At 44.3% G+C, this 15,115-nt stretch overlaps 1 protein-coding gene across 1 annotated transcript in view; it reads left to right on the top strand.

The window, feature by feature from the left end:
* PPFIA1 (PTPRF interacting protein alpha 1) overlaps positions 1 to 15,115 on the top strand; it is a 177,937-nt gene that overhangs the window by 4,368 nt on the left and 158,454 nt on the right. Inside the window, 1 exon segment of the mRNA XM_073604239.1 lies at positions 13,226 to 13,489. Within this exon segment, the coding sequence (XP_073460340.1) occupies positions 13,226 to 13,489 (264 nt within the window).

Genomic DNA, 15,115 nt, shown 5'->3' with positions numbered 1-15,115 from the left:
TACACCATACAGACCCCCCTCCACTATACACCATACAGACCCCCCCCTCCACTATACACCATACAGACCCCCCCCCCCCTCCATCCTATACTATACACCATACAGACACCCCCCCCTCCACTATACTATATAGACCCCCCCTCCACCATACAGACCCCCCCTCCACTATACACCATACAGACCCCCCCCTCCACTATACAACATACAGACACCCCCCCCCCTCCACTATACACCATACAGACCCCCCCCCTCCACTATACACCATACAGACCCCCCCCCTCCACTATACACCATACAGACCCCCCCCTCCACTATACACCATACAGACCCCCCCCCTCCACTATACACCATACAGACCCCCCCCTCCACTATACACCATACAGACCCCCCCTCCACTATACACCATACAGCCCCCCCTCCTATACTGTATACACCATACAGACCCCCCCGATACTGTATACACCATCCCATACAGCCCCCCCTCCTATACTGTATACACCATCCCATGCAGACACTCCCCCTCCCCCTATACTATATACACCATCCCATACAGACCCCCCCCCCCATACTATCCACCATCCCATACAGACCCCCCACCCCCTGTTCTATACACCATCCCATACAGACCTCCCCTTCTATACTGTATACACCGTACAGACCACCCCATACTTTACACCATCCCATACAGACCTCCCCTTCTATACTGTATACACCGTACAGACCACCCCATACTTTACACCATCCCATACATACCACCCTCCTATACTGTATATCCCATACAGACCCCCCTCCTATACTGTATACACCATCCCATACAGACCCCCCTCCTCCTATACTGTATACCCCAGCCCATACAGACCCCCCTCCTCCTATACTGTATACACCATCCCATACAGACCCCCCTCCTATACTGTATACACCATCCCATACAGACCCCCCCTCCTATACTGTATACACCATCCCATACAGACCCCCCCCCTCCTATACTGTATACACCAGCCCATACAGACCCCCCCTCCTATACTGTATACACCATCCCATACAGACCCCCCCTCCTATACTGTATACACCATCCCATACAGACCCCCCCCTCCTATACTGTATACACCATCCCATACAGACCCCCCCCCCCCCCTCCTATACTGTATACACCATCCCATACAGACCCCCCCCTCCTATACTGTATACACCATCCCATACAGACCCCCCCCCTCCTATACTGTATACACCAGCCCATACAGACCCCCCCTCCTATACTGTATACACCAGCCCATACAGACCCCCCCCTCCTATACTATACACCATCACATACAGACCTCCCCTATACTATACACCATCCCATACAGGCCCCCCCCCATAATATACACCATGCCATACAGACCCCCCATACTGTATACACCATCCCATACAGACCCCCCATACTGTATATACCATACAGACCACCCCTATAACATACACCATGCCGTACAGACCCCCCCTCCTATACCGTAGACACCATCCCATACAGACCCCCCCGTATACTGTATACACCATCCCATACAGACCCCCCTCCTATACTGTAGACACCACCCCATACTATATACACCATCCCATACAGCCCCCCCCCCCCCCATACTATACACCATGCCATACAGACCCCCCCCCACACACACACAGTGTGTATTATATACTCATCATATATATGACATTATATCTATGACTCCATCCTTCATAGTGTCCCTGCTTTGTGTATTTTATTATATCATTCCTATCCCCCATCCCCCCCCCCCCTCCGGTGTGTGACTTCTGACTTATACGACATTATATTTTATTATATTTCTCCCCTCCCCCATAGTATGGGTTCCTTTCTGCCTCCTATTTATTATGATAACCTCCCCATTGTATTTGTTATATACTCATCATATACCATCACCCCCCCCTTCCCCGTAGTGTCTTATATGACATTATATCCATAAGCCTTATTATCCCTATCCTTATATTATATCATCCCTAATATACTACCCCCCCCCCCCCCCCCAACATAGTGTGTCTGTCACTTCTGTGTTATAGGACATTATGTTTATTATCCCCCCCCCCAGTGTGTGTTATGATATTATGCCTAATATCCCCCCCCCCCCCCCTTTAGAGTTAATTCTATGGAATTCTATCTCAATTCCTGCATGAATGTGTTTGTCACTGCTTCAAATATTGTTTATTATATATAACACATATACCCCATAGTGTGTGTCTGTCACTACTATCTTTTATGTTATTACATCATGTCTTTATCCCTCATCCCTCACTACTTTGTAATTGTTTCATGTCTATATTATGCCCCATAATAAGTATCTGTCACTACGTTGTATACAATGTTGTCATGTCAGTTACACCCACATAATGATTAACTACAGTTTATGTTGTATAATGTCTATTGCATTATCCCCCATAGTGTCTGTCATTGCTGTATATATTATGTCATATCCATGATCTTAGGCCCCATAGTCTGCTATGGGATATGTGCACCTGTGTGACCGATAAATGTATGTTCTCTGCAAGGAGAAAACAAAAAGCAGCTATAGGCCAGATGCTGCTTAGGATCTATGGCCAGCTTTAGGCTGGGTTCACGTATATGCGAATTGGATGTGTGTTTCCCCGCAACCAATTCACATGCCAGAAGAGTGTGACCGGCTCTCAATGGAGCCAGTTCACACAGCTCCGGGGGGAACCCAGTCCGCATTGGGAAAGGGTCCTGTGCGTCTTCTGGGCTAATTCAGGCAAAAATTCAGACCTAAATTGGTGAACATGGATACACCGGGCCCCGCGCTTTGAGCCACGGCCTGCAGCATATGTGAACAGAGCCTCAGTCTTTGAGTAGTACCAAAGTGAGCACTATTTGATTATTGCATGCTGGACCTTTTGTAAAAATGTGATTGAGCGGGAAACGTAGCCTCCCTTTTGCTTGTTTGATTTTATATCATCCCCGAACATTAGCGGCTCTTAAAGGTGTGAGGGAGAGAAGAGAAACCTTTCCATACTAGTCAGTACCAGTGTGCAAATGTGTATTTGCTTTGGAAGAATAAATCACTTCTAACAATGGATGTCCTATGTGTGTCGCTGTTGCTGCGTTATGTAAAATTATTAATTTAGTTTTTTTACATGTTAAAATGGGATGTCTTGAGTAAGGATGAGCTCCAGCGTGTTCGCACAGCCCACGTGCAGAGCCCGCCAGGAGGTCGGCACTGCGCTAATCACAGGCAGTGAGACATTGTCCCGATGAGCGGCTGCAGAGATCGGAAAATGTCTCACCGCCTGTGATTAGCGCTGTGTAGTGCCGACTTCCTGGTGTGCTGTGCGAACATGCTGGAGCTCATCCTTAGTCTTGAGATTGTATCATTTTAAAGGGTGCTGTTAAAAAAATAAATAAATAACAGAATTGAAACTGTCTTATTATAAAAGCTCCTTTGGCCCTACTTCTCCTGTGGGTCACATGAGTGCATTTAGTTCTGCACTCCAGTGACCCAGATTCATCCAACTGTAGTCTGCTGTCAGTTGATGTCACTCAGCTGGTCCAGACTCTTGAGGGATTCCAACCTGAATGTCGGCAGCTGGCTCAGCCACTGAGAGCCTAAACCAGCATTTTCTGCCCACTCCACACCCCTGCACTCCAGGGAGCACTGGAAGGGGGTAGAGCAGAGAGCTGGGGACTGACAGTCGCTGCTCTCAGAAGACTGAGAACTGAGCAATAGGTGGTCTTTAATCGCTCAGTTCTCTGTCTAAGGCCCCTTTCACACGATCGGACCGTTGAGGTCCGCCTGTCAGTTTTGACGGCGGACCGTTGAGGTCCGCCTGTCAGTTTTGACGGCGGACCGTTGAGGTCCGCCTGTCAGTTTTGACGGCGGACCGTTGAGGTCCGCCTGTCAGTTTTGACGGCGGACCGTTGAGGTCCGCCTGTCAGTTTTGACGGCGGACCGTTGAGGTCCGCCTGTCAGTTTTGACGGCGGACCGTTGAGGTCCGCCTGTCAGTTTTGACGGCGAACCGTTGAGGTCCGCCTGTCAGTTTTGACGGCGGACCTGAACGGGGCGCTCCATGTTAGTCTATGGAGCGTCGGATGTCAGCGGAGACATGTCCGCTGACATCTGACCCGGTCCGATCCGCTAAAAGCAGACGGATAGCCCTACGTCCAGGTCCTTTGCTATCGGATCGGGTGAGATCTGATGAAAACGGACACGCTGTCTGTTTTCATCCGATCTCTCCATAGGCGGCAGTGGCGCCTGACAAGCCCCTCCCTGATCAGTGAGCAGAGAGGGACCTGTCATCCGCCGGCTCAGCGGAGATCAACGGACAGATCTCCCGCTGAGCCGGCGGACCGAGGCAGGCTCCGTAGAAACGGAGTCCGCCTCGTGTGAAAGGGGCCTAAGAGGTGGCGGGGTCTAATGCTGCATGCACCTAGGTGAGTATGATTGATTATTTATTTTGAAATCCCATACTTCTCTTTTAAAGTATATCTGAAGCCGAAACCTTTTATTTTTTTATTTTGTATTTTTTCCGCTTTGGATACACTTGGGGAGGGTTAAAATCCACTTTTTTTTTTTTTTTTGCACTCTTACTCAGGGGGACTTCTATTCACGCTCTAGTGCAGCCTTTTTCAACCAGGGTGCCATTAGGTTTCTTCAGGGGTGCCTTGGCAAAATGGCTAAAAATTGCCCCAAATTTGTATTCAAGCCAGCAGGTGGATGTGAAGCCTGCCTTTTAGTTACACAAAGACAGGCTTTTATTAGGTTGCCCAGCAGCAGGGAGGTTGTAATGGTGCACAAGGACCAATGATGCCATTAGTTGATAAGGGGAACTTGCACTGCATCCTTGTTTCCCCCACCCCCTCTCCATAAGCATTGGGGTCACATTTGTTAAGTGATGGAGAGAAACTGAGAGAGAAGAGAATCCTTTCCATACTAGTCAGTACCAGTGTGCAAAGGTGTATTTGCTTTGGAAGAATAAACCCCCTCCAATGTTGGGTGTCCTACTTGTGTGTGGATGTTGCTGCATTATGTAAAACTATTAGTTTAGTTTTTTACATTTTAGAATGGGGTGCCTCGAGATTTTAAAGGGTGCCTTAACTTAAAAAAAAAAAAAAAAAAAGCTGTGAAACTGTCCTAATGTAATAGGTCAAAGAGAGGACCAAATTAAAAATCCTTAGGTGTCCTAAATTTGTATTGTTCAACTGGTTACACCAAGCAAGGCAAAAGACAGCCAATGTGTTTTGGGGAGCACAGAATCCCCCTTCACCAAGGCTGGAAGAAAAGCTTAAAATAACACAAATAAAAATGATGAGAAAGCAGATGTGCTACTAAAAGTATACGTGTGTATAAGAAAAGTAAACAAACATCCTCCAAGATCAATAAAACATCCTCCGAACCGCAGTGCAATACAGCTCGAATATGTAAAAATAAAAGGAAACCACATTTCACTCCAAGGACCACAGATTTATGCCTCGTGCACATAGGATGTTTTTTTCCTTTATTCCAGGTGAGGAAAAAGCAGCTTTAAATAAAATGCCCCTAAAGCCACATTTTGCTTGTGTGTTTATGTGGATTTGGCATAAATGCTTTCTATTGGCCAGAATATTCATTTATTCTAGCCATTAGAATGCATTAAAGAGTTTGTAAAACCAGCCCCCCCCCCCCCAAATACTTGCTTTAGAACAAAGCGCCCGCACACTGCTGAGACGGCTGACATCTTCCCTGGTGTTTCTTCTGGGTTTGCAGGCTCCAGCTCTGAGTGGCCGGGGCCGCGATGACTTCACTCCCGCGCATGCATGCGGCAGCCGCCAGTCACAGCACAGGGCTCTGAAGAAATGGCACAGGTGGGCCGTTCTTTTAGAGCGCATGCGCCGATGTCATTGGCGGGGTTTACAGTAAATATCTCCTAAACGGTGCAAGTTTAGGCGATATTTACAGTACCTATAGGCACAAACCATACAGGGGAGTTTACTTCCTCTCTTAAAGTGGTACAAACACAATAGTCGCTGACTTTTAATAAGGGCACTTACCCTGTCCAGGGAGCCCGCGATGTCGGCCCCACGATCTGTCTGGTCTGTCCATCGGATCGGGTACAGGCACCACCATTCTAACTAAGGGAAATCAGCAGTGGAGCCTTGCGACTTCACTGCCCGTTTCTTACTGCGCATGCGCGAGTCACGCGGCGCTTTGTGACTGGCCAGCTTGTCTTCTGGGGGACACACAGGTCCCAGAAGACAGTGGGGGGCTTGCCGCACAAAAGGATATGACGTCCTGTGCCGCGGACCAGATGGATTGGAAGTACACTATGTACTTCATAAAAAGGTACAATAGAAAAATACATTTAATATCCAAAAACGAGGGGTTGTCTTTTGTTTAAGACCATCCCTCAAAATTGGGTGGAACTCCGCTTTAACTTGCAGATGTGACTAAATGCATCTAGCTTTGCTGTGCCTTTTGGCTTTTCTTTCTGCCCAAACATTCCTATTTTGAACACGCAGTGATGTGGTTGTTTTTTTGTTTATGCCTCAATTGCTCCTGCCTCTCATTGCCTGTAAACGCCTATGTGTGCGTGGGACCTAGGCTAATCTATAGGGGGGGGGGGGGTTCAGAGGCAGAAAAATGTAAAATACCTGAAAAAGTGTTGTTTTTGACATCCTGTGCATGAGGCCTAAACTTTATGAATTGTATAATTGTCATTCAAAGATGTAAAGATGTTGCTGGCTTCCTTGAGAAGCACAAGACAGGAGATACTATGAAGGAACAATCACAAAAATCACAGTGTAACAAAATGTATCTAACGGTGCCTCGCCTGGTGTGTGGCTGGGTGAAGTCTGGCCAAAAGGATACAAATGTTTCTACTGTTGAAAATGCAGTTGGTTACAGTGGGGACAAGCACAGACCCATACAAAATTGATATTACTAAAAATGGGATTGCCATAAAACTAACCCAGTTCAATGAAACAAACTTCTATAAGTAGCATTTTATAAGGACCTTTTTTTTTTTTTTAAAAAGCTTTAAACAGAGTGGTGAGGTATTAGAACAGCTGTCAGGTTTTTATTGCTGTCCGTGTCCCCGTTTACCATTATCCTTGAAAGTGAAAGTAGGGAAAATCCCAAATTTTAGATTGTCCCCAGAAGAGGAATAGAGGGGGAAATCTTCCAAGGGGGACACTAGTTCTGGTGACATTTAGGAATTCTCTCACTTTGGAGGGATTTCCTCTCATATCCATTTTTTGGCTATGGGACACAGGGAAGGGAAATCTTCCTATTAAGACAGATGGCAAAAAGACTTTTGGGTTATAACCCTCTCATGCTATCCAAAAAGAAAAAAAAAGTTTTGCCTTTTAGTTCTACTTGAAAGGGAGTGAGGAGAGTGTCCTGTAGACTCAGCAGAAGTGAGGGGATATCCTTTTCTTTTACAAAGGAACACCCCTCTAGGGCAGTTGTCACAGGAACAAGTGTACCCATGATAGATTTCCCCTGTGTTCCTACTCCTGTTGGCAACTCCAAAGTTTTTATTTCTCTTCACTTTCATTCCTACTGACATTGGTGATCAGGACAGCTGGAGAGTGAATCGCTTGAAAAAGGAACACAGACAGTAATAAAAACCTGGAAGTGGTTCTAACCCCTCAGCACTCTACTCATATCGAAAAAAAAAGTTTTCACCTTTTTAATTATACTTTTTCTACTATTTTAATCCATCACTTAGACGCATAAGCAAAATGTGACGGTAAGCTACTATGGTGCGTTGCCATATGTTACAATGCATGTGCATTGCTAGTCAAAATTAATGACACTGTAATGTGTCAACACATGTAGTGTTCTTGCAATGCATAGATTTAAAGGAAAAGTACAGCCAAAGCTTGATTGGTTGTACTTTCCTTGTGGATCACAGGAGTGCAGTTCGTTCTGCACTCCTGTGACCCGTTTTCAGCAGACAGCGGGCTGAACTCCAGTCTGCTGACGTCACACAGCCGGTCCAGGCTTGGGAAAAATTGTGACCATATGGTGGGGATCTGCACACATACTTGTACCGGCACCTGGCTCAGCCTCTAAGCAAGCTGCTGAGAGCCTGAGCCAGCCCCTCCCGCCCCCTCCACAGTCCAGTGAGTGCGGGGGGTTGGGCACAGTGCAGGGAGCCGGTGACTGACAGTCACCAGCTCTTTGCTCATGTAGCTGAGAGAACCGAGTGATCGATCGCCGGTGTTTGCTCAGTTCTCAGTGTTAGAGCCGGCATGGGATGGATGCTGCATCCACCTAGGAAAGTAAAATTCTACAAAAAAACAAACCAACAATACTTCTCTTTTAAATTGGCCTTCAAACGTTCAGTGATTAAAATCAGTAGCCCTGTGGATTTTCACTAGGATGAGGGCCTGGGAAATACCGGCCCCAGCTATGTTGATGTACATGATGCGATGCTCTTGCAGGTTCCATTATGTCTTTAAAGGAGAGTGCTGCCTAGATACCTATTTAATAAATCAGTTAAAATCTGTATCAACCTATTGCAATCAGAAACCAACTTTTATTAGTTCAAAGCAGATAGAAAGGTGAAAGATGAGTGTTTTAGTAGAATATTTCACTTTGCACATTACTCTTATGGCCATAGGCTGAGGTTTGGGCACCCCAAGACAGAGGCTAAAAGCCTGCCTGCTTGTGCTTTGGTTTCATTTAGATAACCGTGTCGGAGACTATAGTTCAGAAATAGAAGATAATCCTTTTGCTGCCATGGCAAAGGCATGCATTTATTTTTGGCTAATCACCCTGTTAGTATAGTGTGGGTTATACTATTTTTATCAACATTTCTTGCTGTGAGGGTTGTACCCAGCATAGAGAGGCATCTTATATTGTCTAGTTATGTATGTTAGTTTTGTTATCTTCGGTGCCTGGTAAGCTCTCTGTTCTGTTTTTATACATGTGTATTTTATCCGAATAATTGCTGTCTGATTGTAAGTGTGTGTGCTAATCACATGTTGTAGAGTTTGTGATGTTTTGCATCATAGCTATTATTGCAGTAAAGAATTGTTGAAGTAGACCTGTCATAAGATAGTTATGTAGGCTGCCTCTCCTTAAGAATTTCCTGAATTTTATGGTGGCGCTTTGGCTTCAACACTTCAGTCTCCTTTCACATGGATGCCCCTGTTCTAAGTAGGAGATCCATAGTCTGATCAGAATGGAATTGGATGTCAAGTGTCCGTTGCCTTTTTGTTTTTCTTATGATGGAGAAAAAACTGATCCAGGATATCCCTATGGGTGACCTGATGTAAACCAAGGTGCATCCGCTATATCCATCCACGTTTGGTTAGGTCTTCAAAAATGAACCTAGACACAGATATTTCATTTGATCTTGACAAATATGAATGATTTGCATGTAAATTGGACACACATCTGGCCACCCATTGGTACACTTGAAGTCTGTTTTTGATCCATGGAATCTTGGGTAAAAAATGGACCGACAAAATGTCTGTATATAAAGTTATACATTTTTGAATAGAATGGGAAAGGATTTGTACTATGGTTTTACTGCTATTTGAGCCTCCATAAGAGAGAATTAGCTTTAGGCCTCATTTACAGTGGCATTGCTACAGTTTATTTCAATCCTAGAGTTCAGGTTTCAGTTTGGAGTAGTGAGGAAGGGTGGTGGTGTGGGCGTTTCTTTTTTTTTTTTTTTTTGACACTTTTTATTCACAAATGTGCATTACAGTAACAAAATGCTTAACTTGAGCACCCTAGCAGTTAAAGTATATTTGAAAATGTGTATATACAGCTTGCTAGGATAAGAAAATAAGATATAATAAAGCTTTCAATGAGTCGCCGTTATTTCCCTGGGTATGAAAAATTAACATTAAGAGATTTGAATTCTGACAGTTGTTATACTTTGTGTCAATGGGTTTCTCAGTTACTCGAAATGGTGAGGGTAGATGCGCACCACACATCCAAAATCATATTATATTTTGTTGGGCACCCTCTGTGTTCATATACAAGTTTTTCATATGACAGTATTTGGTTTACCATTTTTATCCATGTACGGACAGAAGGAGGGACTGGGTTGAATCCACTTTAGTGCAATGGCCTTCCAGACCCTCCTTCTTCTTTTTTTTTTTTTTTTTTTTTTGCTTTTTGCTGTGTTCAACTTACAAGAGTAAGTGGTGAGGTGAGATCTTAGCAATACAGGCCTTGGAAAAAAGTGGCAGACAGGACTTGTAATTCATTTACAGATTTCTTAAAAGGAATGTTGTGGCTATGTGGGCGGAGCCCCACTGTTTGACAGCAGGTGCAGGTAGAGGATCCCCCCTCCCACTGTCACAGTGAGGGGATCATGTGGGGGGATTTTTTTGCTTTTCTAATAGCGGGGTCCATTCAACATTCATTTTCTACTGCAGCGAAGTTCTAACAGTGTATGTGGTTTTTGTTCTGTAAAGCCATTCATTCCTAGATCAAACGTTGAAGTGATTGTAAAGTCTCCTTCCCTTTTTATTTATTTTTACTAATATACATGTTATACTCACCTATTCTGTGCAATGATATTACACAGAGCAGCCTCAGATACCTTCTTCTGGTGCCCCCAGATGGCGCTCTCTACTTTTCCTCTCCTTGGTGTAGCTCCATAGGAAGCCATTTCCTATAGGGGCACCTGCAGGCTTGCTCCCAAGCCAGACTGTGTGTCTATTGACACACACAGTCTTCACTGGATGTGACTGACGGCAGGAGCCACTGGCCTGTCAGTCTCTGTGAGAAGAGGGGGAGAAGACTGCAGCGCTGGATCAATCCAGAAGTTAGAAAATTGTTTAGAGGGAGATGGAGTCACAGCAAGTCCTAAACCTCTTCTTCTTTTTTTTTTTTTTTTTTTTTTTTTTTTTTTTTACCTTAATTAAGGGACTGCAAGGTTAAAAAAAAAAAAAAAGGAAATCTTGAACTACATTTTAATGTACTGGGAATTTTTCTAAGATATTTTTTTTTTTTTTTTTTTTTATATGAAACTCTACTAGTGTACATCCATGCTTAAAGGGGTTGTAAACCCTCAGGGTTTTTCACCTTTACTGCATTCTATACATTAAGGTGAAAAACCTTCTTCTGTAGTGCAGTAGCCCCCCTTTTTACTTGCCTGAACCCGATCGTTCAAGTGATGGGGACGAGCACAGCAGCTACAGCTGCTGTCTCGGGTCCTCATTGGATAGATTGATAGCAGCAGGAGCCAATTGCCCCCGCTGCTGTCAATCAAATCCTGTGACACGGGGGGTGGGACCGAGTCCTGCTGTCTGTGTCAATGGCAGCTGCAGCAGGACTCGGGAGCGTGCCCGCACGAGTGTCCCAATGGAATGCGGCTCTTCGTAGGGGCACGCAATTAGAACGGGAGCTCCACTGGGGGACCCCAGAAGAGGAGGATCAGGGCCGCTCTGTGCAAAACCCTTGCACAGCGGAGGTAAGTATAGCATGTTTGTTATTTTAAAAATTTAAAAAAAAACAAACCTTTGCAACCCCACTGATCTTATCCTACTGCAAGCCTACCTGGATTTGTTAAACTGCAAACAGAAGACTTTTCACAATGATATGAAGCAACCAGACACTAGTGAGCCTGATTTTGCGCTCTACAGCTTTAGTAAATAAACTCCTATGTGCTATTTGACTAGGCTTTGGATTAAATGAGGGAGCCCCAAAACATTTCTTAATTTTTTTTTTTTTTAAGTGGTTGTAAAGGCAGATTTTTTTACCTTTTTTAAGTGGATGTAAACCTGAAAAAAAATAATTTTTTTTTTTTTTGATGTCATAATGTAGAGTATAAGATTTCCTATAATTTGAGCCCAGTCTTGACACACAGAGTTAATCCATCTCTGAGCAATCCTCTTTTATTCAGTGAGAAAAACCTTGACAAACTGAGAAAAATTTTGTCAAATCCTCCCCCTTGCTGTGAGTGACAGGTGATTTACATATCTCGTGCATTAGCCTAAGAGACATGCATTATTTTTTAATTCCCTCCCCCACTCCTTTCTTCAGCAGCTCTGCAAGGATTGGCTGTTCCACACCTCACCATGATCTGGCATGCTGAAGTCATGTGGTTACTTTCCTGTCTTTTCACTGGATGTTAGAGATCGTAGCAGAAGTTCAGTGTAAGAAATACGCAGGAGAAAATGCATATTGACAAGGGGAGTGTAGAGGTGGGCGGGGAGTCTACTGACATCACGACTCCACCCACCGAGCTCCAGACAACAGACCCGCCCACAGAATATGCAGTTTTTCCGCTCTCATTACAGACAGAGGGGAGACATTTGACAGGTAAAGGTACATGCAGGAGTCATGTATATCCTTATGGATAACCCCTATGGCAGTAGTTTAGAAAGGATGACATTGGGTTTACATCCACTTTAATGCATTCTATGCATTAAGATAAAAAGACTTCTGTGTGCAGCAGCCCCTCTAATACTTACCTGAGGTCCCTCTATGTCCAGCGATGTCCACGAGTGTCTCAGCCATCCAAGATTCTCCCTCCTGTTTGGCTGAGACACAGCAGCGGCACCATTGGCTGCTGCTGCTGTGTCGGTCAGCTAGCTAATCAGGGGAGAGGGAGCAGGGCCAGGTCGGGACTCCATGTCTGAATGGACACTCGGAGCTGTGATTTGGCTCGGGTGCCCCCATAGTAAGCTGCTTTAAGGGGCACTAAACAGGAGGAAGGGGTCAGGAGCACAGAGGAGGGACCCAGGAAAAGAAGGATCAAGGCTGTTCTGTGCAAATCCACTACACAGAGCAGGTAAGTATAACTAACATGTTTATTTTTATATATTTAAAAAAAAAAAAAAAAAAAAGGAGACTTTACAATCTCTTTAAATCAGAATATTAAGCTTCTGTTATTGCAGACGTGTGCCCTGCTGATTCATGAGATGTGTGAATACAATTAATAGCTCTACTTTAAAGTGATAATTGGCTCAGTTTTGTGAATTCAGGTTTAAAACAATATTCGGCTTTTAGCACATAATGTTTTCCTTCACCATTGACGCAGACTTTCATTGTATCCCTGTAGTTAGCACACAATTCATATGGCCTCTTTGTAGGCCGAGCTGTTGGCATTGTTTGAATGGTACCTGTTAGTCTGCTAGTGAACACCTAACAATACACTGAGGCGCTGTATTTAAAAAAAAAAATTATAAAGAATGCGATTTTGTGTTTTGGACTTTCAGTTTGCTATATGATTTGGCAGTACACTCTAAACTGATGTGGTCCTCTTCTTCTTTTAAAGATGATGTGCGAAGTGATGCCAACCATCAGCGAGGCTGAGATGCCTTCAGGGGGAAATGGAAGCCATGGATCGGGCTCCCCCCTACAAACGGACTCTGATTCCCACTTTGAGCAACTAATGGTTTCAATGCTAGAAGAGAGGGACAGATTGCTGGATACACTACGGGAGACCCAGGAAACACTAGGGCTAAACCAAGGCAAGCTACAGGAAGTCACCCATGAACGGGACTCTCTACAAAGGCAGCTCAACACGGCTTTGCCACAGGTATAAATATCCCTAAATGTTGTTGTGTGGCTTTTTTCTTTTTTCCAACAATGTTTGTCTCTTGATTGCTTCTTGTTATGTGAATAACAGCAATTTGGTAAGCTGTGAGGTGGCACATGCTTCTGCTCACTTCATCTCTGAGGAGTTCTAGGTTGCTCAGCTGATGGGCGTCTGGCTTATGAAAAAAAGAGACTTTACAGGTTGTCACTTTAAATCTATTTTTCTTATAATGACTTGTTGCCATTCTGTTTGGCTTGTAGAAGATGTGACTTGAATTCCCACTGTTTGCTCTGTGACTTTATTTTTACATATAAAGTGACATTTCAGGAGATGCATATATAAAGCCATAAAAGACTATAGAACACAATGGGTGCAGCTGGCACAAATGAAATGTTTTTTTTGACTAATGGCTGGTAACAATTTTGCTTTGTATGATGCTTGTTAGGTTAGAATTATGGAAGATGCCATTGTTGAAATGTTTTTTAAAGATGCAATGAGCTTCCATTGCTGTCATCCACATGCTTGGCTGGAACTGGTATGCAGGTTCCTGTTTATTGGCAGATTAGACTCTCTTGGTAGCCCTGAAAGGGTGATGATGATCATAGCCTTCTTGGCTTTCAGTTTTATCTTGACGGGATTCATTTAGAGTTGCCTACTTTGTTTTTATTAGATCTCTTCCCCATCCCAGCAGAGGAATTCTAAAACGACCATAACTTGGAAATATTTTTTCATCAAGGGTCGCAACCCACCTATTGTCAAGCCATTGGTTTCTTGTGAAGGCCATGCTAGGCAGGGACCATAAACTATCAGAATCTTACTCAATGCCATTAGGAGGCTGGGAGCTGCCGGTAGTGTCAGAGCATTTCAGATGTTCAGTTTAAAAAGGTTAATGGGTGAGGGTTGCAAATCAGACACTACTTCTAATCAGTGATGGTTGAGGATGGAATAAGTGGAAAAACTCTATTTTTATAGCCTGCACTGGAAATTCAACTCCTGGAAACTGTGATGACATCCATTGTCCTGCCCAGTTTTCTTTAATGAGCACCATTCTTTAGTGATGAAGGTATTTATTGCTGGTGGCATGGTGGAGAGTTGCTCCAGTACTATTGCATTGGTTTTCATTGCTAGCAGACAAAAGGCTCTTCTATAAAAGACCAGCCACTGCTGTTCCTAAAATGTAAGGATTGTGTTTCAAGAATCGGCATCACTATTGCAAAGTCAAGTTCTAGGTCCCCGTTATATTATAGTAAATCTTTGCTGGTCTCTTCAGCAGTCTTGGCAGGATTAGCTGGAAACTCAACCCTTTAGGTCCCCGTTCACATCGGACCGATTTGACATGTCAAATTGCATGACAAATTGGAGCCTATTGCTGGCAACGGCACCGATTCCCAAAGGTAGTTCCTGTACTACTTATGGTGACTTGGGGGCGATTTCAATAGACATCTGTGCATGAACCCACACAGATGTCTCTCAAATCGCTCCCGAGGTCGGGCTGAAATGCTGGTTTGAAATTGCGCGAGTTCAAACCTGCATTTGCCGTGAACCTACACTGGATATTAGCTACTGGGGTCACTCGGCTTCTTATTTGGTGAACTTTCTTCAGTTGTCCAGTTATTCTAGAATCTT

The sequence above is a fragment of the Aquarana catesbeiana genome, linkage group LG11 (assembly GCF_042186555.1).
Source record: "Aquarana catesbeiana isolate 2022-GZ linkage group LG11, ASM4218655v1, whole genome shotgun sequence".
NCBI classification, from domain to species: Eukaryota; Metazoa; Chordata; class Amphibia; order Anura; family Ranidae; genus Aquarana; species Aquarana catesbeiana.
The sequence above is the reverse complement of the archived record's forward strand: the minus strand, read 5'-3'. Positions and strand labels throughout refer to the sequence as shown.